Genomic DNA, 25,841 nt, shown 5'->3' on the forward strand with positions numbered 1-25,841 from the left:
TCAATTAATATACCTATACTATATATACCTATGTATACTTCTCATCTTATCTCATCTAATTTTCTGAACCGCTTTATCCTCATAAGGGTCTTGAGGGTTTGGGGGGTGCTAAAGCCTATCTCAGCTGACTCCACTACAGAGGCTCCCCCACCCTGGACAACCATACACATTTACACCCATATCTAGGGGCAATTTATAGTGTCCAATCAGCCTACCATGCATGTTTTTGGAGTGTGGAAGGAAACTGGACTACCTGGAGGATCCCTACTCAGGCCTGGGAAGAACATGCAAACTCCACACAGGTGGACGTGACCTGAATTTGAACCCATGACCCTGAGCTGTGAGGCCAACACGCTAATCACTCGCCCCACCGGGCCGCCCAGTGGTAAAACTCTATATATAAATTGAATTCGTCTCAAAAAAAATATTTGTATATTGAAATGGTTATATGTCGAGACAGATTTTCCCCTAAGAATACAATACATTGGTTCATTCATTCATCGCAGGGGGTGCTGGACCCTATCCCAGCTGATTTCAAATGCATCTTTACCAAAATTCCACTTCACTGCTACCTCTCACAGTCAAAATGGATTTGACATCTATGGTCATCAATGACAGTGAAACGTTGCAGGCTACGAGTTAAAAATAAAAATTCTACCACATTTAGGGGTTTTGACTTTGATGATTCTACTGCATAATACATATGTACACAAAGATATGCAGTCAGTCCGTATGTTGCTAGTTTGTGGTCTTAAGTGACCACAGAGTGTTCTGCATAGGCATCTCTGAACCGTAGCAGCCTTATGTTATAAAAACCACATGGAAAAGCCCTTGATTAAACTCTACAAACTGATATCCTACACACACCCTCTTCCAAAAGGGAAATACAAGTATCGTATTCCACTTCAAAACCTCCAACTACTTGGATCTCGTTGAAATAATGACACCAAAAGGCAAACTCCAACATCTAATTTTAGTCACTATAAATTCGGAAGTCGGACATATTTCGAATGATCCACTGTCAAGCTCTCACCAGGCAACTAAAATACTCCACCGTCACACTTAACTACTACAGTCATCCGCAAAGTCTAAGCATGCCATTGAATAATGAATGCGATAGATTACGACACACTGGCCGCTGTCAAGCGAAACCCAAGAGTCATCTTCGGCACAAGTTCGAGAGCTGCCCGGCAACCGGACACCTCTTCGGCGTGTGCGACTGGGATATCTCGTAGGTCAGTGACTAAGTGAGGGTTAGTCATCAAGAGCGGCACTTTGTGTTCATCAAACTAGAAGGAAAGGTTGACAGGGTCAAGCCACAGCAGGCCCTATTACCAGCATGTCGTCTTCAGTGTTCTTATCAGTGGACCTGCTGAGAAGGGATTTTGAGCAAAAAGCCTAATCCATCACCTCTGTTCATTTTGTCTCTACTGATTTTGGGTATTCACATTTTCATGTTGGACAAAACATATATGACAGCAACGTTTTAAGAAGGGGAACCTGCAGGGAAAGCACAAAGCACCCACCAAAATCCACTTGGAAACTGTCTCTGGAATTGGCTCATTTTATCTTTTTGCTGTGGATTCAAATGAATGTATGATTTTTTTTTTTAGCAGACATCCAGTCCATTTGAAGTTGGAAGGCCTTCCCTCTCACTTCAAATTGATTGGACAGCTGTTGTTGTAAATTCCAGTGTCACTTCGTGCGGATGTGCAGACGGGAAAACGGGGATGGACCTAATTGCAAGGAAACAGGGAGGCCGGGAACAGTGGTTTACTCACAAGGTTTAATGAAGAGACCAAGGCAAAAGTCACTAACTTCACTATAACTTGACTTTCATGTTTTCCATTAATATACGTTAACAATTTTCACGCATACTTTTTTTTTACAGTGCAACACAAATAATGATCAATTTAATATTATTATTGTTTTGTTTTTGTTTTGACCAAGTGTCTTTCTTTAAATCAAATGTTGAGTCTGAGAAAAGTCCAAAACTTTTGGAAATAAGGAAAAGTCTCTCAAAATATGGTTTTGAGACTCAGGCTGTTCTTGAGAAATTCCACACTGCTTTTCACATTTTCATTCACTTTTTTTTTGCTAAACATCCACCTTTGAAAATTACGATTATGTGTAGTTTAAGGATTGTATTTTATGTGTTATCTATTCTTAGCGACGTGATCCTGTTCATTTTGGTTGTATAGAAATAAACATCACAGTAAAGCCTATGTAGTATTTTATCAATTTTAATTTAAAAGACTTTCAATGAGTATAGTGGTGCCTGTGTTATGGATAGTGGGTGCTATTATTTGCATTCTAGGTAATTAAGTTTGTTTAATGTCATTAAGTCATTAATTTGGCAAGGCTTTAATGACACTGTGTGTGTTCCTTGAAAGAAGGAGGCACAAGAATAAAGATAATAATGATTAAGACAAGTGAGATCACAGAATCTGTCACTTTTGAAGCTGGGCCGTGGGCGCTTTCCTTAAATGTGGTGTTTTATTTGGCAAGCTAAAGTTTAACAATCCATTACATCTAGTGATGGACAGTGTGTGTTATGCGTTTCAAAGAATTTCTCTACCAAGATTTTTTTTAATGAGAAAGCATTCTCAAGCCCTGGCAACAAGGGTTGCGAAACCCGTAACCTCTTACGCATGGGTGTGTATAGATGTCTCAATTCTGTGTGCTAAATCTATATAGAAAGTGTTAGAGGTTTGAGCCAAACACACCACGATGTCATCTTCTTGACAGGCAGGTCCTTGGTCTGCCTGTAACCCCTGGGGTCATGCCTAGCACATCGCAAAACAACCCAACAAAAATACCCCGCTAATTGTAAAACCGGTTGGCGCCATTCACACAGCATCTGTTTTTTTTTTTTTTTTTTTAAATCAGGCATTGAAGGGACTGTGGGATTCATGGTCCATAGACCACCCTTCTTTTGTGAGTGGGCATTCCAGAGAACCTGTTTTGATTGATCTAAGATGATCAATTATGATTTTTGCCTTGTAAAAAAAGAGCAAGTTGTGGTTGTGAGTAGTGTTGGGTAATGATTTACATTTGCAGTTTAAAGCTTATATGCTCTTTTAAAGAACATAATCTCTCTTGTTTCTTGAATTTTCAGTAATTTCTACAACTCAGATTTGACCAAAAGAATGATTGAAAAAGATAATAGTTATGTTGTGTATATATATATATATATATATATATATATATATATATATATATATATATATATATATATATATATATATATATATATATATATATATATATATATATATATATATATATATATATATATATATATATATATATATATATATATATATATATATATATATATATATATATATATATATATATATATATATATATATATATATATATATATATATATATATATATATATATATATATATATATATATATATATATATATATATATATATATATATATATATATATATATATATATATATATATATGGATTTTTTATTTATTAGCTATTTATGTCGAAAATGTCTTTTCCTGTTTGTATACTCACCCTCTTGTTACTGTGATAGTGGAATTTCATGAAAACGGAATGAATATATTAGTTATCTACTCTAATCTATTATTATTATTAATAATTATATTGTTATTTTTGTTATTATTACTATTATTATTATTATTTTTATTAATGTTAATTATATGTTAAGACTTGACTCATGGCCCCTAGAACTGTGAGGCCGACACGCTAGCCACTCAGCTGCCGGGCCGCTATTATCATCATCATTATCAATAATATTATGTTAATGGTTAACTCGTGAGCTGCCATTGACAACAAGAGATCTGATGTACGATAGCATTCTCAAATGCTACTTACAACTCTGAATCTAAGGACCTTGCTACTGTTCCATTGGCTTTAGTTTTATTTCATGAATTGACATTGGAAGCTGCCTGATTTTGTAGAGGTTCACTCACCTGACTTTGTATGCGGGCAGGCACAGGGCCGGAGATGAGGACACAATATACTGACTGTAGCAACTACTACTGCTACTACAGTATACATTAGTTAAATATACTACTACTAACAAAACCAATAAAACCAAATCCTAATGTTTTTTCACAAAATACTTTCTCAATATAGTTAAAATTACTACCAAGTACCAGTAGATAATTACGTAGATATCCTGAAATATATTTTGATAGATTTTTTGTTCTGTATCGGACCAACATTTTCAATTGAAAAGCAATTTAATACTTTTGTTATTAATCTATGAGGAATGTTGCGACATCCCAAAGTAAAAGTAAAATGACAGGAATTTAATTAAATCATGTTTAATAACAGGATTTAGTCTGTTTGTAGGGTAACACACAACCCACTGGTTTAAATCCTCTTTTGATTGCTTCCCCACTCAGCTTTCTATTGTGCACACAAAATCACCATGTAAGATTAAACTGATTAACTAATTCACTGCCATCGACAGCCATAGACGTCCAGTGCCTTTGAACTCCGAGAGAAATGGGGCGAAAATGATCATCATATCAAAAGAATGTTTTGATGTTAATCTTGGCAATTCTGTGTTGCACAGATTATGAATGAAGGAGAATGGCCACAGTCCTCAGTTGGCTCCAACTCATTTGTCATGCTTCGTTGTGTTGTTGTGTTAACCATGACAACTGTTTTACCGGCTCCATCCAGCAGGATTATTCTGGGGGAGACGTTTGGGCCTAAGGAGATTCAACGCTCATTGGAGGAAGAAGGATAATTAGAGGGGGGAATGAGGATTGTTGGCTAGCTAGCAATGCATTGAAGTCGAAGTAGTGATTTGATCATATTTGGTGAAGAAAAATAGTCAACAGCAAGTGCATTTGCAGTTTTAACAGCACGAGAAAAACAGTTGTTGGAATTATTATTAGTATAATATTATCAGTTTGTTATACTATCATGACCAGATGGGCTATTTTTCTAAACATATGTCTGCTTTAATCTATGCAACCTATCATTTGTGTTGTACAGTGGCGGGCCGTGCATTTGACACCTAGGCCTTCAGTAGTGCTGTGTGGGAATCAATCTAACCTTCAAAAAGTATTTTATGGCTATAAAACCTGGTATTCATAGTAAATGAATTGTTCAGAGGAATATTTACCTTAAAACTGGTCAAAACACACAGTTTTCAGCTAATATTCTTTTAGATATTTTTAAAATATATTTTATTTTCTTCAATGCATAATATTAGTTTAAAAAACAGGAAATATTCTCTTTTTTTGTTATTACTTTTTTAAAAGTAAAAATACAATCACCATTTTGTACTTATTTTGTTTTTCATTTAATATTTTTTTAGAACTAAAAAGTCGGGAAACCCATTAATATTTGTTTCTTATAATTTTTTAATTGTTCTTATTCATTTGGTCCAAGGCCAAAATCTCAAAATTGTTTTTTCTTTTTTTTGCAATTCTTTGTACAGGGATGACTACTTTCCTCCGTTTGGCTGGTTTGCTTTTGGCACTGTCTGTCCCTGGCACAAAATCAGAATCAGCAATTCTTCGATTCTCGGGGCGAACAGATTTTGTCGTCAACGAGAGCAGCACAGCGGTTGTCCGACTGGTCGTGGAGAGAGTGGGAGATCCAGTCAATGTCACGGCGTTGGTTCTGGTAGGATTTGCACTTTAGTATATGCTTTAAAAAATGAGGAAATCATCCGTATAAGTGAACTGTTTTTATTATTATTTTTAGCTGGAGGGACTGGACACTGGAGATTTTGAGGCTGTCACAGCTGCTGCCTTTTTGTTGTCCACTGAACGCAGTAAGACCATATTCATTGCAGTGAAAGATGACGAGCTGCCAGAAGCAGATGAGACATTTACCTTTAACCTCACACTACAGGTAAAAGCTCCATTATTTTGGTTATAAGGTAATAAGTTTATTCTCTACGGGATAAAATAAAGATCTAACCTAACCTAAGTTAATCACCTTATTGTACACCTCAATCATCCTTGCTACAAACTCTCACTGTTCTTATTCATAAACCTTAACATTAAGCAATTGTGCTGTGGAGAAGACGTCAAGCGCTTTAAGCCTTCTTTTTAGATTCTTTGATGTGTCCTCCATAAGCCTTTTTTTGCCAGGGTAAAACAAGGTGGGGGAAAATGTACAGGAGTAGAGCACCTTTGAAATGTCCCGTCTAAAAGACAACACTTTGCTTTTAAAACCCAGTTACAAATTAAAGCATGCAATTCTTGAAATTGAATATGTTTTTAAACAACATATGATGACAAAATTTCATTATGCACATATTATAAATCTTTCTGAAGAGAATGACTTTCACAGCTCATGCCTCACAACGAGAAGCCATTGTTTTAGTTACCTTCTACTTATCAAGATTAAATAATGAGTTCAGAGGTCTACACTGGGCATTGCTGCCCCATCAGTTGACCAAAGTGGAAGATGGGGAAGGTTGTGTGTACAAAATATCCTTCACATTCAACATCCATTCATTCATTTTCCGAACCGCTTATCACAAGGGTCGTAGGGGATGCTGGAGGCTATCCCAGATAACAATGGGCACCACACAGGGGACACTATGAATCGGTGGCCAGCCTATCGCATTGCACAAGAAGAAAGGTAACAATTCACGCTCACACTCATACCTAGGGGGCAATTTAGAGTGTTCAACCAGCCGACCCTGGATGTTTTTGGGATGTGGAAGGAAGCCTGCCGAAAACCCACCCGGGCAGAACACGCAGACTACACTCAGTGAGGACCCACCTGGGATTGAACCCTCGACCCAAGAATTATGAGGCCAGCGCGTTAACCACTCGGCCCATTGGGCCCGCATTCAACATGGTTACTTTTTATAATTTCTCGCTCAAGTTTTAGTTACTGTGGGTGCAGGTTTTTGTTCCACCCAATCCAGCACAGACACTTTGACCAATGAGATTTCTGCAGAAAACAAGAAGCACCTGACTGCAATCCACTGATTGCACTTGTAGGACACCGGATTGGTGAAAAAGTGTCCTCTTTCTGGGTTGGAATGAAAACCTGCACACACTGCAGCCCTTTGTGGGCAAGTTTGGACAACCCTGCCTTAACTTTTTCAATTGCTTTTGCTCTGCAGAGCTCTTCCAACGGCGTGAGACTGGGAAGACCCAGCAAAGCGACTATAACCATCCTTTCCAACGACAATGCCTTCGGAATCATTGCCTTCAACTCAGTAAGAAAATCCAACATCGCCTAGTTGAGTCTTCTAGTCAAATATTATTAAACTGTTGTTTGTCAGCTAGCATCCACGTGATGGCAAGCATATGTTTTTGTTATTAATCTTATACTACGACAAATTGCTTTAAATGATTCCCTTCAATAGATTATGTATGAAGTCAAATTAATTAGTTTGTCGTCATGTATCTTTTTACTTCCAGACGGAGGAGGTCGTAGTTGATGAAAAAAAAGAAAACAACCAGTTTGTGCCTCTCACGTTAATTAGAGAAAAGGGGACATACGGAACAGTGACTGTGAATTTTGAGGTGAGTTAACATATAAATCATTTACCTATTCCATTCGTTTTTCAAAATGTATTGTAAACGTTGCCACTACAGTTATTACAGATATTTAATAAACTGTTATTTTCCGCCTATGATATTCATGTATTATATTTGCCCCAAAATTCAACCTTCAGATTCAATATTCTTTTTGGTAGTCGTGGATACTGTGTTATGCTCCGTACATTCACTGGTATCTTTGCTCAAAATTTGAAATAAATATTATCATTGTAATCATTTGGTAATCTGTTCAGCTCTCAGAGTGCAACGCTCGATTCTGGATTATTCAGAAAATTTTAGCAATTTTAGAATGTAATGTATTGTTTTGGAACACTCAAGATCGGTTTTGCATGAGTCCAAAAAGATTTTTAAAAAAAACAACTTGGGTCTTGTTTTGGTCTCGGTAATTCTTGGTGTCTGGCAAGTCATGGTCACGGATTGTGTGGTCTTGGTAGTGGGACACTACGATGCACAGGACAATCTTAATTTTGCGTGCACTCATGTATATTTGACTTTTCTCTTTCAGGTCTCAGGAGGTCCCAATCCTGCCTTAGAGGACCTTTCTCCAGACAGAGGAAATATCACTATTCCTGTTGGAATTTCTGTTGTTCACTTCAACATCCTAATTCAGGATGATCAGGTAACTAGCAACAACCACCAGTGATCAATTGGTTGCAGTACGTATTGATCAACCGTTTCGTTAATTTGGAACAGATTCCAGAAGACGATGAAGTATTTTCAGTCCGGCTCACAGGCGTAGCAGGCGGAGCTCTCCTCAGGCCCAACGGCAGTAGTGTTCACCTGAGGATCCGGCGTAATGACAGCCCACTGAGGTTCTCACACTCCTTTCTGGCAGTTACAGAGTCTGCCGGAGTCATCGCCTTGAATGTGACACGGGGTCGATTAAGTGTGGACGGGCCATTTGTCGGTTCTGTTGACAGTGAGGTACTTAGGTCAACGTAGTAAATAAAGTGTTTGGTTCACCACTTTGTAATACAGACCATGTTATATCTCCAGGTCAGTGTGGATTATATGCTTTCAAATGTCAAAGGTCTGGTCAAGGCCACACCTGATGAGGACTTCCTCGACCTGCAATCGGTTAGGACCATCACCTTCCCTCCATTTGTCTACCAGACCAGGCTGCTATTTAATATTACAGATGATGAAGTGCCAGAAATTGCAGAGTCATTTCAAGTGGTCCTACTGGAGGCGAGCCTCAAAGGAGATGCAGTGTTAGTTTCACCTAATTCCGTTCTCGTGACCATCGAGCCTAATGATAAGCCTCACGGCGTCCTATCAATCAGCAATAGTGCCGTCATTCAGCCAATCAGTATTGATGAGGATCTGATTCAGAGGTAAATGACACACACTATATCGTAAGGGACAATGACATTCCAGTAGACTGACACGTTTTCATTGTAATGTATTTCCCCCCAGATTTAAAGGCCTTGTTATTGCAAGAAATGGAGGTAGCTATGGCCAAGTGTCTGCCAACTGGTCCATTAGTCGAAACTCAAGTGTCCTCCAGCCAGTATCTGACGACTTGGCCCCTGAGTCAGGGGTGGTGACTTTTGCCCCTGGCCAGGTAACTGCTGTGATTCCAATAATCATTGTAACAGATGATCTACCAGAAGAGGCAGAAGCTTTTGTCCTGAGGTTGCTACCACACTCCGTCACTGGGGATGCTGAAGTGGACGAACCCATGGAGGTCAGTAGAGCAAAACAAAACAAAAAAACAGCTGAGGAGGGAGAGAGGGGGAATGGATCATAGTTTGAGAATATTAGGAGTCTTTGCAACATAGTCCCTGTATAATTGCATGCATGAAACAGTATGATATATCGCCCAATTGAAAAATGTCACTCAGTTTGATGACTGCAGACAAAATTCAGATGTTAATGTGGAAACAGTCTGAAGTGTTATGCCTATGTTATTCGCAGAGGTAGATAGTAATGCTGTAATATGAGTGATTTTTGGGAGAAAATGTTCTTCTTACCTCTCTTTCTAGCACACCATACATTTTACTTTTACTTAAGGGATTTCCGAAAAAGAACCGCTATGGTTGCACTGCTACTTTGAGCTATGGTAGATTACATTTTTCTTTTCCTTCTACAAATTAGACTTTTTCTCCAGTAACTAGAGGACTTTCAGTCTTTTTGGACATGTGATGTTTAATATCTGCAGATTTTTCTCATCGTAATTCGAGGGTTTTGATGTATTTTCTTTGTGCTAATATGTTTATGTAATGGGTATAATAGTTCTGTATGAAAATAACAGTTAACATAGATGACATGGTGATTTTTTTCTTAAAGAAAAAAACTCCCAATATACAGAACCTACTCATTACTTGTGTATTCTTTTCACCAAATGCATTTCTTACTTGTATTTTTGGGATGCCTACTTTGACAATAGCCAACTAACAAAGGCAGCTGTAAGCAATTGTTTTCGTTAACAAATTCGGGGAACCTTTTTCAGGCAATGTTAGACCATGTGTCAACTTCTCCTAGTTGACAGTTTTTTTGGAAAGGAGTTCAAGAATTACACCCAGCTTGGAATTTAATTGGCAACCAGGCCAACCTTTTTCAAGATGGACATTTTTTCTTCTATTTAAATCCAAGAAATATTCCCATAGTATTCGTAACATTTCAATCGCCCCACTATGCTCTTGGTTTTTTATTGCTTTTCATGTGGGTTTAGTTTAACTCTGTATACTATCCTAGGTAGCATACATCGTTCCATATATTTCTCTTTCATGTGGTTGACATAAAGCACAGTGATAGTATGTCTGTCCAAGCATTAGTGAAATTGTGGTCGGCTCTTACTGTATGCTTTTATTTTCATCATATCTCTGTGGGAAAAGAGTGGTTAGATTTAAGTCTGATTTGTGCTGTTGCATTTAATCTTTAGTCACACATGAACACACACACATGTTCACGTTCACTTGAAGAAGTGCTGCATCTGGTTGCCATTTGTGCCCATTGACTACTCTTAGCAGAATGTGTAAACAATTCACAAAGGTAGATTTTCTTTCTAATATCATAATAAGATTCGTTCTCAACATATTTTACAAAATTGTGACTCACACATGATGCAAAATATGGCATGCAGGACTCAGAAAGAAATGGGCCCTAATTAAAACAGTCATCACAACTGCGGTTGAGTTAATTAAAGAGGATGAATGGTTAAAATTAGCTCAAAGGTCTGTTTTCCTCAGCTTTCTCAATCCTTCACCTCCGCATTTCATTTGTTGCATTAGAATAATTCTTTTTTTACTCCGTAGCAAACTTAATCGCCCACTCTTTTGATTCAGATAAGATTTTGAGCCGAATATACACTTACTGACCTCATCCACTCTTTTCTCAGATGGTGTTTTACATTCAGGACAGTGATGATGTCTATGGGATATTTCTCTTCAACTCTGAGAAAGAGCAAAGCATTAAAAGCCAACCCGAAGGTCGTTTCCTGTCACTGAACTTCCTGAGGGACGGTGGCATGCTGGGCCAAGTTTCAATGAGTCTAACAGCCCTGTACATTCCAGCTGGTCCATTAGACCCACTTTTGGCCCGAGACAAGGTTCTAAATGTTAACAGGACTGTGAATGTTGTCTTTTCTCATGAAACTATGGTCCATGTTGTACTGCCAATCAGGAATGATGCTTTTCTGCAGAGTGGAGCTCATTTTTTCATACAGGTAACCTGAAAAGAATGTGAGTCTGAATCATTTGAAGTTTGAAGTGTCTCTTTTGAGTATGTGAGTTGTTTTAGAAAGCAACTCACATCAGGTCAGCCGTCATGGCAACCTCCTGTCCTATTCCCACTCTACAAATCCAGCCTTAAATTCATTTCTAATATCCTTGCAAGAAATATCAAAGTGTTTATTATAACCAGAAAGTAGCAGATATCAGAAAAGCACATTGTATCATGTTTCTTCTCTATTTAGCTACTACATGCGTCTTTTTATTTATTTGAATATATATATAATTATAAAGAGAAAATGTTTGGAATTTAATATTTTGTTTTTTTTTCCCCACAAGTTGAATGCACTGCAGCTTGATGACATCACTCCCCTGATTCCTTCAAAAAGTCCCAGATTTGTGGGACCTGTCAATCTCACCCTAACAGTCACTCCTGATATTGCAAATGGCGAAATTGGTTTTACAAGTAACACGACATTGGTGGTTCACGAACCAGAAGATGCCCATTCTAACATGGTAGGATTCCCCCTTGAGACTAACGGCTAACAATCTTGTATTATATTGCAGTTTATGGTCATATCGTTTTTCATAGATGAGCCTCCCACTCCGGCGGGATGGTACCGATGGCCAGGCTGTTGTGTTCTGGACCCTCAAGCCGATGGGAGCAAATCATGAGGACGTAACCTTAAGTGACCTAGCACCTCTCAACGGCTCTGTTGTTTTCATGTCTGGGCAAAGCGAAGCCTCCATCAACTTCACTATCAAGGCTGATAAAACACCAGAAGTCAACGAAACCTTATTGCTTACCCTGGATAGGTAGGTTTAAAAAAAAAATAAAAATAGTTAACTCTTTCATTGCCAATGATGATGTTGATAGATGTCCAATGTGGCGTTTTATCTTTTTGATGTGAATTTAAATCAATTTATCACGACTAGATGTCTAATCCATTTGAATTTAGGTTTGTTTATTTACTGATAGCCCCCCCATTGTAAATAGAGTGGACTTCTATCACTGTCAATGACAGCCAATAAGTTACTCAAGTATATGTTGTGGTCTCTGCCACCCCCCTAATTTATATAAGTTATTGAGCTATGTAACTTCCTTTTAGATGTTATGGATTTTTTTTTTATTGTTCATGCTTTCTTTTAATTGATTTTGGGCATTAATACCAACTCAATAGAATTGAGAGTAAAATTGTTTCACCAATTATATTAATTATTACACACAACATAATTTTTAATATTTACAGAAAAATCCCATATGGCACATTTAAACTGTTCTGCCTATAAGGACACTCATTCCCAGTTTGTAAGCAGCTGAGCAAGAAAAGTTAAAAATTGGAGAGTATAAGTGTATTTGTTGTGGTTTTTGGTAAAAGAACAAAAAAATGAAAAAATTTTAAATAAGTGCTGATGATGAGAAATATCAAATCAATTTTGACTTGCAGCGATTATTCAATTATTGGATTGGATGTCTTGTGTTTAATAATAAATGAAAAAAGAAATAAAATCAGGTATTTTGAGAAAGTGGCAACCTAATGTTTAGCAGACATTTTTTGAATATTGGTATGACTTACTTTGATGATGTTGTGTGCATGCGAAAAGTAGGCATTTGGTTTGCCATTATGTGTGGATGTCCTAATAGGAAGCACGACTTTCTCTTCTCCCACGCCTTCTCTGCAGGGTGGAGACTGCACGCTTTATTGTATTCTTTGGGTAAGTGAAGAGTGGGGTGAACCTGGGCCTTTGGTGAAGCTTGAACTGGGACTTTATTTTCCAGAGAAAGGGCCACTTCAAGATTTCTGGGGTCTTTGGTTGATGTGGGAATGAGAGGCATTAGGAATTTAGTGCTGGTGTGAAAAGAGGGAATCCAAAAGAAATTAGTGGTTGGTAATTAAACAGAGAATCTTCTTCACGTGGTTTACTTCAATTTACGGAGATTTGATTATGTTATATCTTTAAAAGTTGGAGTTAGTATGCATGGTGTTGCTTGGCTGTGGTTGGATATTTGGAGTGCTTCATGCCGTCTTACTTATTTTGTTCCTAAGTTAGCCTTCATGTGATGCCTCATCACCAGAAATCCAGAGGAAATATGTATTGGAAATCATTATAAGTGGTAAACTTTACCTTTGAGCAGTACACTTTTGTTGTGAAAGTGTCCAAAAAATTGGGTGCCAATGGTAATGCAGGATTGAAGAGAGACAGAATAAGTACCAGGGAAGATGAATTGGTTGTCTACTGCTGGCAATGACTCCAATCATGTACATCCACAGTCATTCGTCAAATTTAAATTTATTTGACGTTTATTGTTGCAGGCAATGAGTTCAATGCTCAAATATTTGTCATGTAAAGATGAGGTTAAATGACATTTTCTTGCACTACTCATTATTGTGTCCTAGGAGCAATGTTGAAAACCAGATCTTGAAAGCTGGCTTTACCACTAGAGAGATCATCATCATGGAAAATGATGATCCTGGTGGAGTCTTTGAGTTTTCTCCATCCTCCAGAGGTCCATGGTTTATCAATGTAAGCCCCAAAAACCCTCTAAAACTTTGATTCAATATTATAAAAAGATTTATTTCTCCACTTGACTTGACAAGTATAATCCTATCCCTTTCCAGGAGGGTGAGGCTGTGGAGCTTCATGTGGTCAGAGTCCAGGGACAGCTGCTAAAACAGCTGGTGCGTTATGACGTCATGCCTGCAAGCAATTCCGAATTCTTCGGACCCACGGGCATTTTGGAGTTTAAACCAGGCGAGAGGGAAGTGATGGTGGCACTGGTGGCAAAGTCTGATGGTGTACCAGAAGTAAGTAACCCTTTTTTTAATGGTAAAGGAAGTGAGTCTGCTTTCTCATTTGGTAGGTTCACCATTTTTTTGGTCTAGAACTATAAGCCAAATTGCTCTAAAGAACTGGAAATATTGGTAAGTCAAATGCCTTTGTATTTTTGCTCAGCTGGACGAGACTTTCTCAGTGGTACTCAGCAGCCACAGCACCCCTCCCAGTCGCATCGGAATTCATCGGAAAGTCAACGTTACAGTGCGCAGAAATGATGACCCCTTTGGGGTTGTAGAATTCAGCCAATCAGGAGCAACACAGGTCATCCGTGAAAGCAAAGGCAACGAGACATACAAAGGTAATTTGGAGTAGTCCACTAAAATGAACTTGCAAGATACAAAATCCTTGTATATTTTGACTCCCAGTGACATACTCTGTGGAGAGGAGCAGGGGGCTTTTTGGAGAAGTTTCTGTTTCATGGTCTCTGGAGCTAGCCGCATCTGGAGATGTTGCGCCTATCCAAGGAAACATCACATTCAAGGAGGGGGACTTCTTGAAAAACCTGACTCTCCAATCTTTACCTGATGAGGTACAGTGAAAAGAATAAGTCATTATCATTTCATCGTTTTCTTCAAAATCAGAAGGCTGTCACAATATTTAAAAAGACAAATGAACATTTGTCATGACAGAACAGAAATTGTATAGCTGAGGTTTTACTTTTAGGTCAATTAAAGTAATTTCAATTGGCTTGTGATCAGGAATTTGTAATGACATTCCAATTGAATTGAAACTGAAAAGGACATTCCACACAATCATCTCAATTAAAGTGATTTAAATTGGCTTGTGATCAGGCATTTGTACTGAATTTACAATCGAATTGAACTGCAAATGGCATTCCACAAAAATGTGGTTTTCTTTTTGTGACCTGGTAACCACTTTTATATTTTGCTACTGCTTAATTCCAATTTGAAGGGCCATTTGTCACACATCCTTTCCTTAGTCTTTTCTAACCCCCTGTTTTGTATCCGATAAGTTAGCTTATGTACTGTGTCCCTACAACACTGGGTGTTCCCTTCGTAAATGAAGTTGTGACTATTTTGTAATGCCGCTTATTGTATTAGAAGTTTTTAACAATGTTGTTCAGGTTACTTTTGAAAGGTAAAGAGTTATTGGTATTATTATTTCTATACATTACCAGTTACTCAATTATGAAAGAAACCACATTATTATTATTATTATTATTATTATTTGTTTTAAACTGTCTAAAATATTATTATCTGGGTGCCCATCAATTCATGGTCTCCGGTGCATGTTGCCCATATTTGGCTGGGATAGGCTGCGGCACCTCCCGTGATGTTCGTGTTTCCACCCAGAAAACCCTCTACTTTCAGTGTAATGCACTTACCACTTCAGTGTGTTTTTATTTAAACATTTAAACATTGGTGTGTGTGTGTGTGTGTGTGAACTGGGTTTGTATGTCTGTTAGTAAGACATATACCAGTAAGACCTTCCCCACTCTCTCAAACTCTCTGATTGGCTTATTCTGACCAATTTGAGACCCCAAGAAGGGAGAGAGAGAGAAGTAGAGACCTCTGTAAATAACAGACAAACTCACATGCTCTAAAACATTGCGTGCAGTGTCAGGAATTGGGCACAATGTTTTTGCCTAGTGTGTCTCACATGCATTCATCCAAGTCCAGAAGAAGTTACAGCAAAAATGTAGTTTGTGTTATGTAATGTAACACATGTAAGGGCATTAGTTCCAACACTGGTTTTTACACTTTTATTAAATTAATTTCATCAAGGTTTATTGAAATAAAATTATCAAAACTCACATCTTTGCAATTAAAACTGTTTTTCTGAGGTAACAGTGGACCTCTAAGTAGCCTATGTAGTCATTTCCTTGCTTTTATTCTTTTTCCTTTTCACTTCATCTACAATTTTGACTAAAGATCATAATACAAAAAAAACATAAAAGGAGTATTTCAAAAATCTTTGGCATATAAATATCTGGCGTAAATGGCATAGCGGAGATCTAAACTGTTAAATTGGTATATAATTATTTTGTGCCTCTTATAAAGGAACTGTAATTATATACAGTGTTCCCTCGCTTATCGCGGTTAATGGGGACCGGGACCCCCGCAATAAGTGCATTTCCGCGAAGTAGGGGTGCCCCTTCAAAAATGCTTAAAGAAACATCTAACACGTGCACAAAAGCACCATCAAGCAAAAACATCATAGTAGTCCGTATGGAGGATCTTCTGCAGTTTTTTTGCACGCAAGAAACATCGTTATTGGGAGTTGTGAACATTGTTTTTTTGGGCGGTGATGATGCGCCTGTAAACAGCCATGACGTCATCAATGCGATTTCTGAACTCTCACCATGTTATTGACCATTTCTTTGATGCAATTACTAATTCTTATTGAATATTTTGTTTCTATCTCTTGTAAAATGATGTAATTTATAATTTTTACTTAATATCTTTAAATTTAAAAAAAAAAAATTCTTGAAAAAAATCCGCGAAGCTCTGAGTCCGCGATAGCTGAAGCGCGAAGTAGCGAGGGAACACTGTATTCATTTGTAATATATTTTGGTCTTAGATTCCTGAAAGCCTGGAAAATTTCACAATCACCCTGCTGAATGTGAGTGGTGGAGCAAGGCTAGGAAACAGGCTCACCGCCAATTTTCAGATCAGCAAAAATGATGACCCCATCTATTTTTCAGGTAGGAGTTTCATTATCAAACATATGTTGTTAGAATACCGTTTATCTTAACATAACTCTTCCTATTATTTCCCCCCGCCCTGTGTCATTTAAAGAACCTGCCATTGTGCGGCTTCGGGAAGGTGACGTGGCCAACTTTAGTGTTCTGCGGGCAGGGCGAGCAGATGATGTCGGCAGTGTGGCATACAGAGTGGAATACGGTGACACGTCACCTGCTGATCTCACCCTTCCCAGTAATGGCACTTTGGTGTATGATATAGGAGAATGGAGGAAGAACATCTCAGTGGCTATAGAAGATGACAACATACCAGAGACTGACGAGAGCTTCTTCATTGTGTTGTACAATGCTACGGGTGAGTGGCTGATGATTGTTTCAGTGCCGTTGACGCCAATGATTGTCCAATCTATTTTGACTTCTTTCAGCCTTTTCAGTCAATCGTATTAAATGTCATTTGCCATCAATGGCAGCCAATGATGTAATGAAGAAATAGTATCTAGGTTACCTAAATTTAAAGCAATGTATTGAACTTGATTATTGACAGCTTTGTATGAGTATCTTGTTTTAGATTAGATGAATCTATTCATCCCGTATTTGGGAAATTTCACTGTTGTTACATGGTGAGAATACAGACACAGACATAAATAAATAGGCACTAAATAAGTTAATAAATAAAAAATCAAAAAATAATATATATATATATTTTTTTTTATTTTTTTATTTATTAACTTATTTATTACCTATTTATTTATGTCTAAAATGTTATATATGTATGTATGTATATATATATATATATATATATATATATATATATATATATATATATATATATATATATATATATATATATATATATATATATATATATATATATATATATATATATATATATATATATATATATATATATATATATATATATATATATATATATATATATATATATATATATATATATATATATATATATATATTTCAGCAACATGCTTATTTATTTATTACCTATTTATTTATGTCTAAAATGTCTTTTGTTATTTGGTCTTAACATTCATTTTTATTAAAGAGTCTGACAGCTAAATTGTTTCATGAGAAGTCTGCATGTATGAATTTTTATGTTTACAGGCGATACTGTGGTGTACGGCACAGACAGGGCTGTCGTTGTCATTGAGGCCAACGATGATGCTAATGGTATTTTCTCACTACAACAAACGGAAAAGACAGTTGAGGAGGGGAAAGACAATAACTTCTTGTAAGAAACTGTCTCTGAATAACTAAATACAAGGACTCTATTATATTACTCTGATTGACTGGTTAACAAACTGGTGTGTTCCCTGTTTTGCCTAATCACGTTGACTGTCTGGAAAAAAGTATAAATCTTGGATCTTAACGGGACATACGAGACCATCGATCTAGTAGTAAGCTAATAGAGGCAGAAATGTTATCAATGCTGGTGCAATTTTAGCCAATCAAGTTGCTTGCCCTTCCTTGTGACAGCATTAATTCTCATAGAATATGTTCCAGGCTTACAGTGAGTGTGTTCTCTTTTTTGGTCCAAAGATTATTATTTTCATTTAAAAAATACTTTTGAGTGTTAATGGAGGCCGTGACCACAATTTAAACTCCTTATGAAAGTACCTCAAAATCATCAGTAAGTGACCAAAATAAACAGCATGTAAGACAGTGACGCAAAGTCAACAAATGGGGACACAGAAATGTAAAAGAAAATGCCCCATAATTAACAGAAAGTGACTGAAACACACAGTATGTCGCCCATAAATATCCCAAAATTAATTTATTTAATATATCTTTAGTTTACTGACTAGTAGAGCAAAACATAATTGGAAAATACAATATTTAATTAAAAAAAGAACGCCACAATGTAAAAATGACACTTTTAAGATTTTTTAATATAGGAATACAGTCACCAAAGTCCAATAAAGACTTAACCCTTAATAGGACATGTGGCTGTTGGTATTGAAAACTAAAAACAAAAACAATGCAAATGTTCCTCTATTAAAGCCATTGACGTTCTGACTTAGTTGTTACTATTTTTTCTCCTCAGTGTCTTACGAGCACGGGGTCATTTTGGAAATGTAACAGTCTTCTGGCGTCTTTATGCCAATGATTCCATCACTCCTTTGTTGCAAAGTCAAGAATTTACCAACACATCTGGCTCCATCACTTTCACTACTGGAGAAGATACCAAAGCAATTGTGCTGGTAGCCATTGCAGATGAAATTCCAGAGTTCAATGAGGGTTTTGTCCTCAGGCTGATAAATATATCTGGTGAGTTGGGAAACATTTAATCTGGGTATATACTCTCTATCACAATGTTTTGTCAGGTAATCTGGTATGTTTATATTTTATTTTTTAAGGTGGTTACCCTGGGGATGGTGGTCGACTTGCTGAGAGTTCTTTGAGCGTATCACTAATCATTCCCCTCAATGACGACCCATACGGTGTTTTTGCCATCGCTGACAATAATCTGGAACAAGAAGTAGCGGAGGACGTACTGTCAAAGGATGATATGGCGGATTTCACATCTTTTACTGTTCTCCGACAGCAGGGCACTTTTGGTGATGTGCGGGTGGCCTGGGAAATTGTATCAGGACATTTTCCAGGTGGTCTTCCTGTAATGGATGACCTGTTACTTCTAGCATCCTTCCAAGACCAGGTACAGCTCAGGCCTCGTGCCAGAAGACATCACTCTGCAACAGACACGTGGTTTTTCTCCGGAGCTCCCCAAGCGTACGGGATTATCCCACCCAAAGAGTCGCCTCCTGTCCCGGGAAACTTTACGTTCTCTGCTTGGTTGGTCCCAAAAGCAGCTACTGATGGTTTCATAGTCTCCAAAGGACTGACTAACGGCACTTTGTTTTATGGTGTCAAAGTCTACACTAATGAGTCTCATGTTACAGTAAAGTTGTACTACACAGTGAGAGGCGCAAATAATACTCAAGTGGCTCAGGCCACTGCCGACAAATTTGTGGAAGACAATACATGGCTACATGTTATTATTATCGTGGATGATGGGATTGTTGAGTTCTTTCTGGATGGAAAACCCATTCCTGGTGGTCTGAGGAGTATCAATGGAGAAGGCATTGCTGATGGTGAGTTTCTCTATACTTTTCTCACTATGGCCAGAATCTTTTGTTTTGCCTCTCTGCAAACATGTTATCCTGTGTATATACATAGTTGTCCAAAAGATGACAACATAGTAAATAGCTTAATTAAAGCAGACCACAAAACAAAGTGCAAACAAAGGCAGGAATTGAACAAAATACCAAGGTAAACCAAAAGTTACAAAATCCCCAAAATTCTGGAAACCTAACACTGGCACACTGATCATTTTCAAAGGGTTTAGTTGGTAATTCTTTTGAAGACCGTGGAACAAATTAGAGAATTTACATATTAATTACTGCTCTGTTTACAAAAATGTCAAATTATGAAACAAGTTCTGGAAGCAAATAATTTCGTAAGTAGAGGTATGTACCACTGTTTTTCCAAACTTCACTTTCAGCACCACGGTCAGAGTCAGGATGCAAAACAGTTCCCTAAATTGAAGCAATTGTGACAATCTTAGTGGGTATGTTATTCTATTTGAAGTGGTGTGCTGGAAATACCACAAGTCTGCCCATACACGCCAGACATAACACTCAACAACCAACCGTCTTTGTTCTTAACTATTGAGTCTCCCAACGCTTGAGTAGGCCCAGTTGGATATTGTTACCGCTCAAAGGAAGCAGTCTGCATCTTCTTATATTCTTTCTTCCTCTAATTGCGAGAGACAATAGTGGGAGCCCGCACTTACTGAAGGCTCTCCGGAGGTGGAAATACTATGAAAGGCTCTTTAGTTAACTTCAATCATAACCAATAGTCATAATCATTAGCTGTTTTTGTCTTTCAGTGGCTCGTTTTTTTTTTTTTTATAGAGTTTTGTATTTGCCCAGTTTTGTGGATTTCCAGCAGTTGTTGGAAGGTCAAGAAAAGGTTACACAATTTTGCTAAATTAGGAAAATTACAAGCAGCTGTTAAGTATGTAAACGATTGCCCATTTTTTTTCTTCTCATCCCCTCAAGGTCCCTCTTCCATATTCATCGGATCTGATCCTTCCGGTCAAGAACTTTATACAGGCCTTCTACAAGATGTGCGTTTATACCATACAAAGCTTAATCGGAGCCAAATACATGAGCTTCACAGTCAGCCTGCCAAAACTGACCTGCGCATCATCTCGGGATACCTTCGCTACAAGACGCAAGAGAACCAAAAGTCATTCGTTGTGGAAGTAAAAAATGACGATGAAGAGGAGGGTGAGGAGGTGTTCTACCTGCAATTGGTGGCAGCGTACGGTGGCGCTCGCTTGGCCATCCCCAGGCCCAGAGGCATCATACGAGTCATGAAGAGTGACAATGCCAATGGACTTTTTGGGTTCACCGGTGGTTGCATACCTGACGTAAGTGCACCATATTTATCCCTAACACCATTGACAGTGCATCAAATTAGAAAGTACATCAAATTATGTGGTTCTTAAAATCCTTCTGCTATGAATTTGATTGATTTTATCACAAGTAGACATCCAATTTATCGGAACTGGCCTTTGAACCTAGAACCCCAGAACTGTGAGGCCGATGTGCTCACCACTCATCCGCCGGGCCGCCTAAAACATTCACAGAACCCAAAAATGTAAATTATATCAGAGATTTCACAATTTTTAGTGATATAATTTTTATTTGCTAAATTATTTCAGCGTACCACACAATTTAGCTATAAAATAATGAGCCCTACTCAATTAAAATTGCTTGAATCATAACAGAGCTTAGTCACCTTCATACTGTCATTTGGCTGTTAACAATGTTATCATTTATGACCTAGTTCAACTGTTTAGGATGGTTGTTTTCCTTTGTTTCAGTGCTATATTTGGTAATACAACAAAATGACAGTGACTTATTAATTCATGAAACAACATCAAAGCAGTTACAACAGTAGCAAGGAAGTTACTGCGTTTCCATGGTTTCAGTGTTATTGGGGGAGTTAGTGTATATGTCGTGGTCAGAAACAGTTTTTTTTTTTTTGTTTGTCTAAAAGCAATATGCTAAAATAAAGTGCAACCTCACTACTATGAAATTAAGGAAGGGGGAATGAACGGGAACACCAAGGAGCATCTGGGTTTGACACATGTGCCTGAAGAAGGCTGATTAAATGAAGGGTTGAGACATGAGAAACACGGGGACAATTAAAACCTACCTTTCTACAATAAAAAAACAAAAGCCATATATATATATATATATATATATATATATATATATATATATATATATATATATATATATATATATATATATATATATATATATATATATATATATATATATATATATATATATATATATATATATATATATATATATATATATATATATATATATATATATATATATATATATATATATATATATATATATATATATATATATATATATATATATATATATATATATATATATATATATAAAAACTATCTAAGAATTGCAAAGGCATGTCACTGCCTTCATTCAGCTATCTTTACATAGAAACCAAACATACATTACACATGTAACAGAATCCCACTTTTTTTGGCAACGCCTGTCTTGCATATTTCATTAGTCTTCATGCCTGATTGCAAAATGCCCCACGCTCTCCCTTTTTAGTCCAATTGGTCTCAGGTGGTGTGGCAGATGGTGCATACCGCTCAAGGGCATTTCTGTTGAAGTACGCCAGGATTCCATCCATGGAACTGGAAACCTACGTATTGTTTCTCATGTGTTTAAGCACAACAGGTGGTTGAGGGATGACATTCCATCAAACAGGAGGTAGGCTCTAAATCACATTATTAACGTGCTGGAATTAGGTTTGGAATGTCAGTTACTTCAGTCAACCAGTTGCTACATAGCTAGAACTGGAAAACATTATGGTTTCAAAATTCAATTCAAAATAATCCTTACATTTTCAGATTTTCTGCTACATATTCCCAGATGTCAAATGCTTGATTTTTAAAGAAGAGCAGCAAAATGTTCTATTGTCACTATCAGATACTTTGCATACTCGCAGTAGCTGACTTGCAATAATACTAATTGTTTCTCAGGGGTAAAAGTTAGCTGTTTAGCAAGCTGTTACTTACTACTGACTAAGTCACTAAGGTTTCGAACTGTATCATGAAGCATGTAATCATGTCATATTAAGAAAATAAAGTAGGAGTCCTGTATTGATCTTTAAACGGACGTGCTTTGTCCGTATTATCTTTCATATATTCATTTACCATACTGCTTACTCTCACAAAGGTCACGAGGGGTGCTGGAGCGTCTTCTAGTCAATCCAGTCAACACCATTCACACTCACTCATATCGAAGGGCAACACTTTTTCACGCAACACGAGTTTCGGGTGAAAAGCGGAGTCACAGCAAGCTGAGTGTGGCGCTGTTTTTTTTTGGAAGAGGATGCCTTCTCGGACATTCTTATTCAAAGATAACCTGAAAGTGCCAGGGTTCACACGGAAGCCAGCCTTAATCTACAAGTTTGACCGTCTTCATGCTTTAAAAAACATGAAAACATTTTTGCTGCCTTGTCCACTGGATCAGCAACCGGAAAGTCTTCACACTTTTGACTTCAAATGGATTGGATATCTACTACTACTGTTGAAGTCATTTAAATTCACAGCAGAAGAATAAAAAGACTCAATGGCTTTAAAGTTTTAAATATCCTCCAATTCTGGAATCACCTAATTGTATTTCCATTCTTTTTGTTGTTGTCACAGTCCACTGAGGAGGGTTCAACTATTTCATGTGTGATTGAACGGATGCGAGGATCCCTGGACCAAGTTTATGTTAATTACTCTGTCATCCAAATGAATGGCGAGGACAGTGCGACGCCAGCAAATGGAGATTTTGAGAATGCCACCGGAGCTGTGCTTTTCATGAATGGGCAGCGCTCTGAGGTGTGTGACAATGGCTCCCCGTTTATTAAAACCTTCAGACAAACAGTTATACACATTTTTTTTAGGTCCTCAACCTTTTCGTTTTGGATGACAACCTCCCTGAGCTAGCAGAGACCTTTCAAGTTATACTAGTATCGGCAAGCTCAAGTGATGGGAAACTAGGCTCAACTCCTGCTAGCGGTGCTAGCATTGACCCCTCTAATTCTGTCAACACGGTCAGAGTAACAGCGAGTGACCACCCCTATGGTATATACCATTTATATATTTAAATCAGTTATATTCTCAGTTCAAGAAACACACAGTATGATGAACTTCTACTCTTTGTAGGTTTACTACAGTTTCAAGATCATCTTCCAGGCGAGGGATTAATCCTGCCGGCTTTAGAACCCGCACACATCACTGTCCGAGAGGAAGATGGGCAGATCCGTCTGCCAGTGGCCAGGGCACAAGGCCTTTTGGGAAGGGTCACAGTGGGATACAGGACGACCCCTTTCACAGCTTCCAGCCCTGAAGACTATGAGGTCAGTTTATGCACTTGAATGTAACATATAGACAACATTTCATCTGATTGACTGTAAAAGAATAGTTATGTGTTTTATGGTCAGGATTCAGAGGGTATGCTGGAATTTCTCCCAGGAGAAAGGTTAAAGTTCATTTCTGTCAGGATCAATGACAATCTTGTTCCAGAGCTAGATAAGAATTTTAGAGTGGAACTATTCAATGCGGATGGAGGAGGTGAGAAAACAGTAATTACATAACATTCTTCTCAATTTGGTGTTGATTTTACATTTCTTTTGTTGGTTTCTGCAAGACTTGACTTGATTATTAGCAGTTATTTCTGATTGTACTTTAAGACTGCTCTTTTAGAATCCCGTTTCTACGTTCCTATCTTTGCAACCTTCCTTGTCTTTTTGATATTGACTCTCCTGATGCAAAATCCTGCTGTGAATCCCTTTTCGTCCTCGCCTGTGATCCCGATTTGTGATCCACCAGTGGATCAGTTTCTGCATGTTGAGGAAAGTGGTAGTGGGGAGCGTGACTTTGATTTCCTACCATCATCCTTTCTCCATCATGGTAAGTGTTTGGGTATTTTTAAGTGAATTTTATGGCTTTTATGGATCCCCTTTCTCTCCAGTCACTCAAGCGGTGCAATTAAGGACATCATTTAAGACACAACTCTCCGCACACTCCCATTAAATGCAACTCGATTTGTTATAATATTTTATTTTTTTGTTTTTTAAGCATTTAGATGTGAAATCTGACTGGTGTGGAAATTAGTTTTTTGTCGCCAGCGTAAGGACGGAACTCATTTGGAACTAATGGGTTCCCTGCAGAGTCTTTTTATTATTACGATGATGTGTCACCAGTAGATGGATGACAATACAGTGTCAAAGCGCTTTTAGTGCCGTGAAGATGGAAAGACGCAAAAGCATTGGTCATTCATTCATTTCCTACACTGTTTATCCTCACTAAAGTCACAGGGGATACTTGAGCCTATCCTAGCTATAACTCTGGGCACCAGGCTGGGGACATCCTGAATCAGTGGCCAGCCAATTGCAGAGCACAAGGAGACATGCAACTATTCACGCTCACACTCATACCTAGGAGCAATTTAATGTGTTCAACCAGCCTACCCTGCATGTTTTTGGGACGTGGGTGGTAACCGGAGGAGCCGGTGAAAACCAAGGCAAGCGCAGGGAGAACATGCAAACGCCACACAATCAGAACCCACCAGGGATTGAACCCTCAACTGTGAGGCTGACGCCTTAACCACGGAAGATGTGTGGTCGTGGTTGAGGTCATAAGGACAAAACAAGAGATCAGCGATCAATGGGAGACAAACAAGGATGTAGCGCGAGAAGATACTTTACAGTGATAAAGACGATCCATTGACGTGGTCAAGTTCTGGGTTACTTAAATTGCTCTGTGATTGTAGTTGAGCCACACCTGGCGGTGCTCGACTCATCTGGTGCTGGACCTGTGATTGGCAGACAAGTGCATCCACCCACCTGTCTTGTCCTCTAAATTGCCCCTAGGAATGAGTGTGAGCGTGAATTGTTTTCTTTCTTCTTGTGCAATGTGATAGGCTGGCCACCGATTCAGGGTGTCCCCCGTGTGGTGCCCATAGTTATCTGGGATAGGCTCCAGCACCCCCCGTGAT

General features: G+C 37.9%; 1 protein-coding gene across 1 annotated transcript in view; it reads left to right on the forward strand.

Annotated features, from left to right (window-relative positions):
- adgrv1 (adhesion G protein-coupled receptor V1) overlaps window positions 1-25,841 on the forward strand; it is a 96,929-nt gene that overhangs the window by 6,966 nt on the left and 64,122 nt on the right. Inside the window, exons 2-28 of the mRNA XM_077714886.1 lie at window positions 5,448-5,635; window positions 5,717-5,866; window positions 7,098-7,193; window positions 7,399-7,503; window positions 8,045-8,158; window positions 8,233-8,463; window positions 8,536-8,873; window positions 8,956-9,226; window positions 10,880-11,206; window positions 11,550-11,726; window positions 11,803-12,026; window positions 12,894-12,926; window positions 13,610-13,736; window positions 13,832-14,017; window positions 14,166-14,346; window positions 14,414-14,577; window positions 16,590-16,713; window positions 16,808-17,065; window positions 17,833-17,959; window positions 18,773-18,996; window positions 19,086-19,820; window positions 20,790-21,163; window positions 23,501-23,680; window positions 23,746-23,926; window positions 24,008-24,201; window positions 24,286-24,415; window positions 24,674-24,754. Of these exons, the coding sequence (XP_077571012.1) occupies window positions 5,448-5,635; window positions 5,717-5,866; window positions 7,098-7,193; window positions 7,399-7,503; window positions 8,045-8,158; window positions 8,233-8,463; window positions 8,536-8,873; window positions 8,956-9,226; window positions 10,880-11,206; window positions 11,550-11,726; window positions 11,803-12,026; window positions 12,894-12,926; window positions 13,610-13,736; window positions 13,832-14,017; window positions 14,166-14,346; window positions 14,414-14,577; window positions 16,590-16,713; window positions 16,808-17,065; window positions 17,833-17,959; window positions 18,773-18,996; window positions 19,086-19,820; window positions 20,790-21,163; window positions 23,501-23,680; window positions 23,746-23,926; window positions 24,008-24,201; window positions 24,286-24,415; window positions 24,674-24,754 (5,520 nt within the window). The remainder of the gene's footprint in view (window positions 1-5,447; window positions 5,636-5,716; window positions 5,867-7,097; window positions 7,194-7,398; window positions 7,504-8,044; window positions 8,159-8,232; window positions 8,464-8,535; window positions 8,874-8,955; window positions 9,227-10,879; window positions 11,207-11,549; window positions 11,727-11,802; window positions 12,027-12,893; window positions 12,927-13,609; window positions 13,737-13,831; window positions 14,018-14,165; window positions 14,347-14,413; window positions 14,578-16,589; window positions 16,714-16,807; window positions 17,066-17,832; window positions 17,960-18,772; window positions 18,997-19,085; window positions 19,821-20,789; window positions 21,164-23,500; window positions 23,681-23,745; window positions 23,927-24,007; window positions 24,202-24,285; window positions 24,416-24,673; window positions 24,755-25,841) is intronic.

Source organism: Stigmatopora nigra, chromosome 4, assembly GCF_051989575.1.
Source record: "Stigmatopora nigra isolate UIUO_SnigA chromosome 4, RoL_Snig_1.1, whole genome shotgun sequence".
Taxonomy (NCBI): domain Eukaryota; kingdom Metazoa; phylum Chordata; class Actinopteri; order Syngnathiformes; family Syngnathidae; genus Stigmatopora; species Stigmatopora nigra.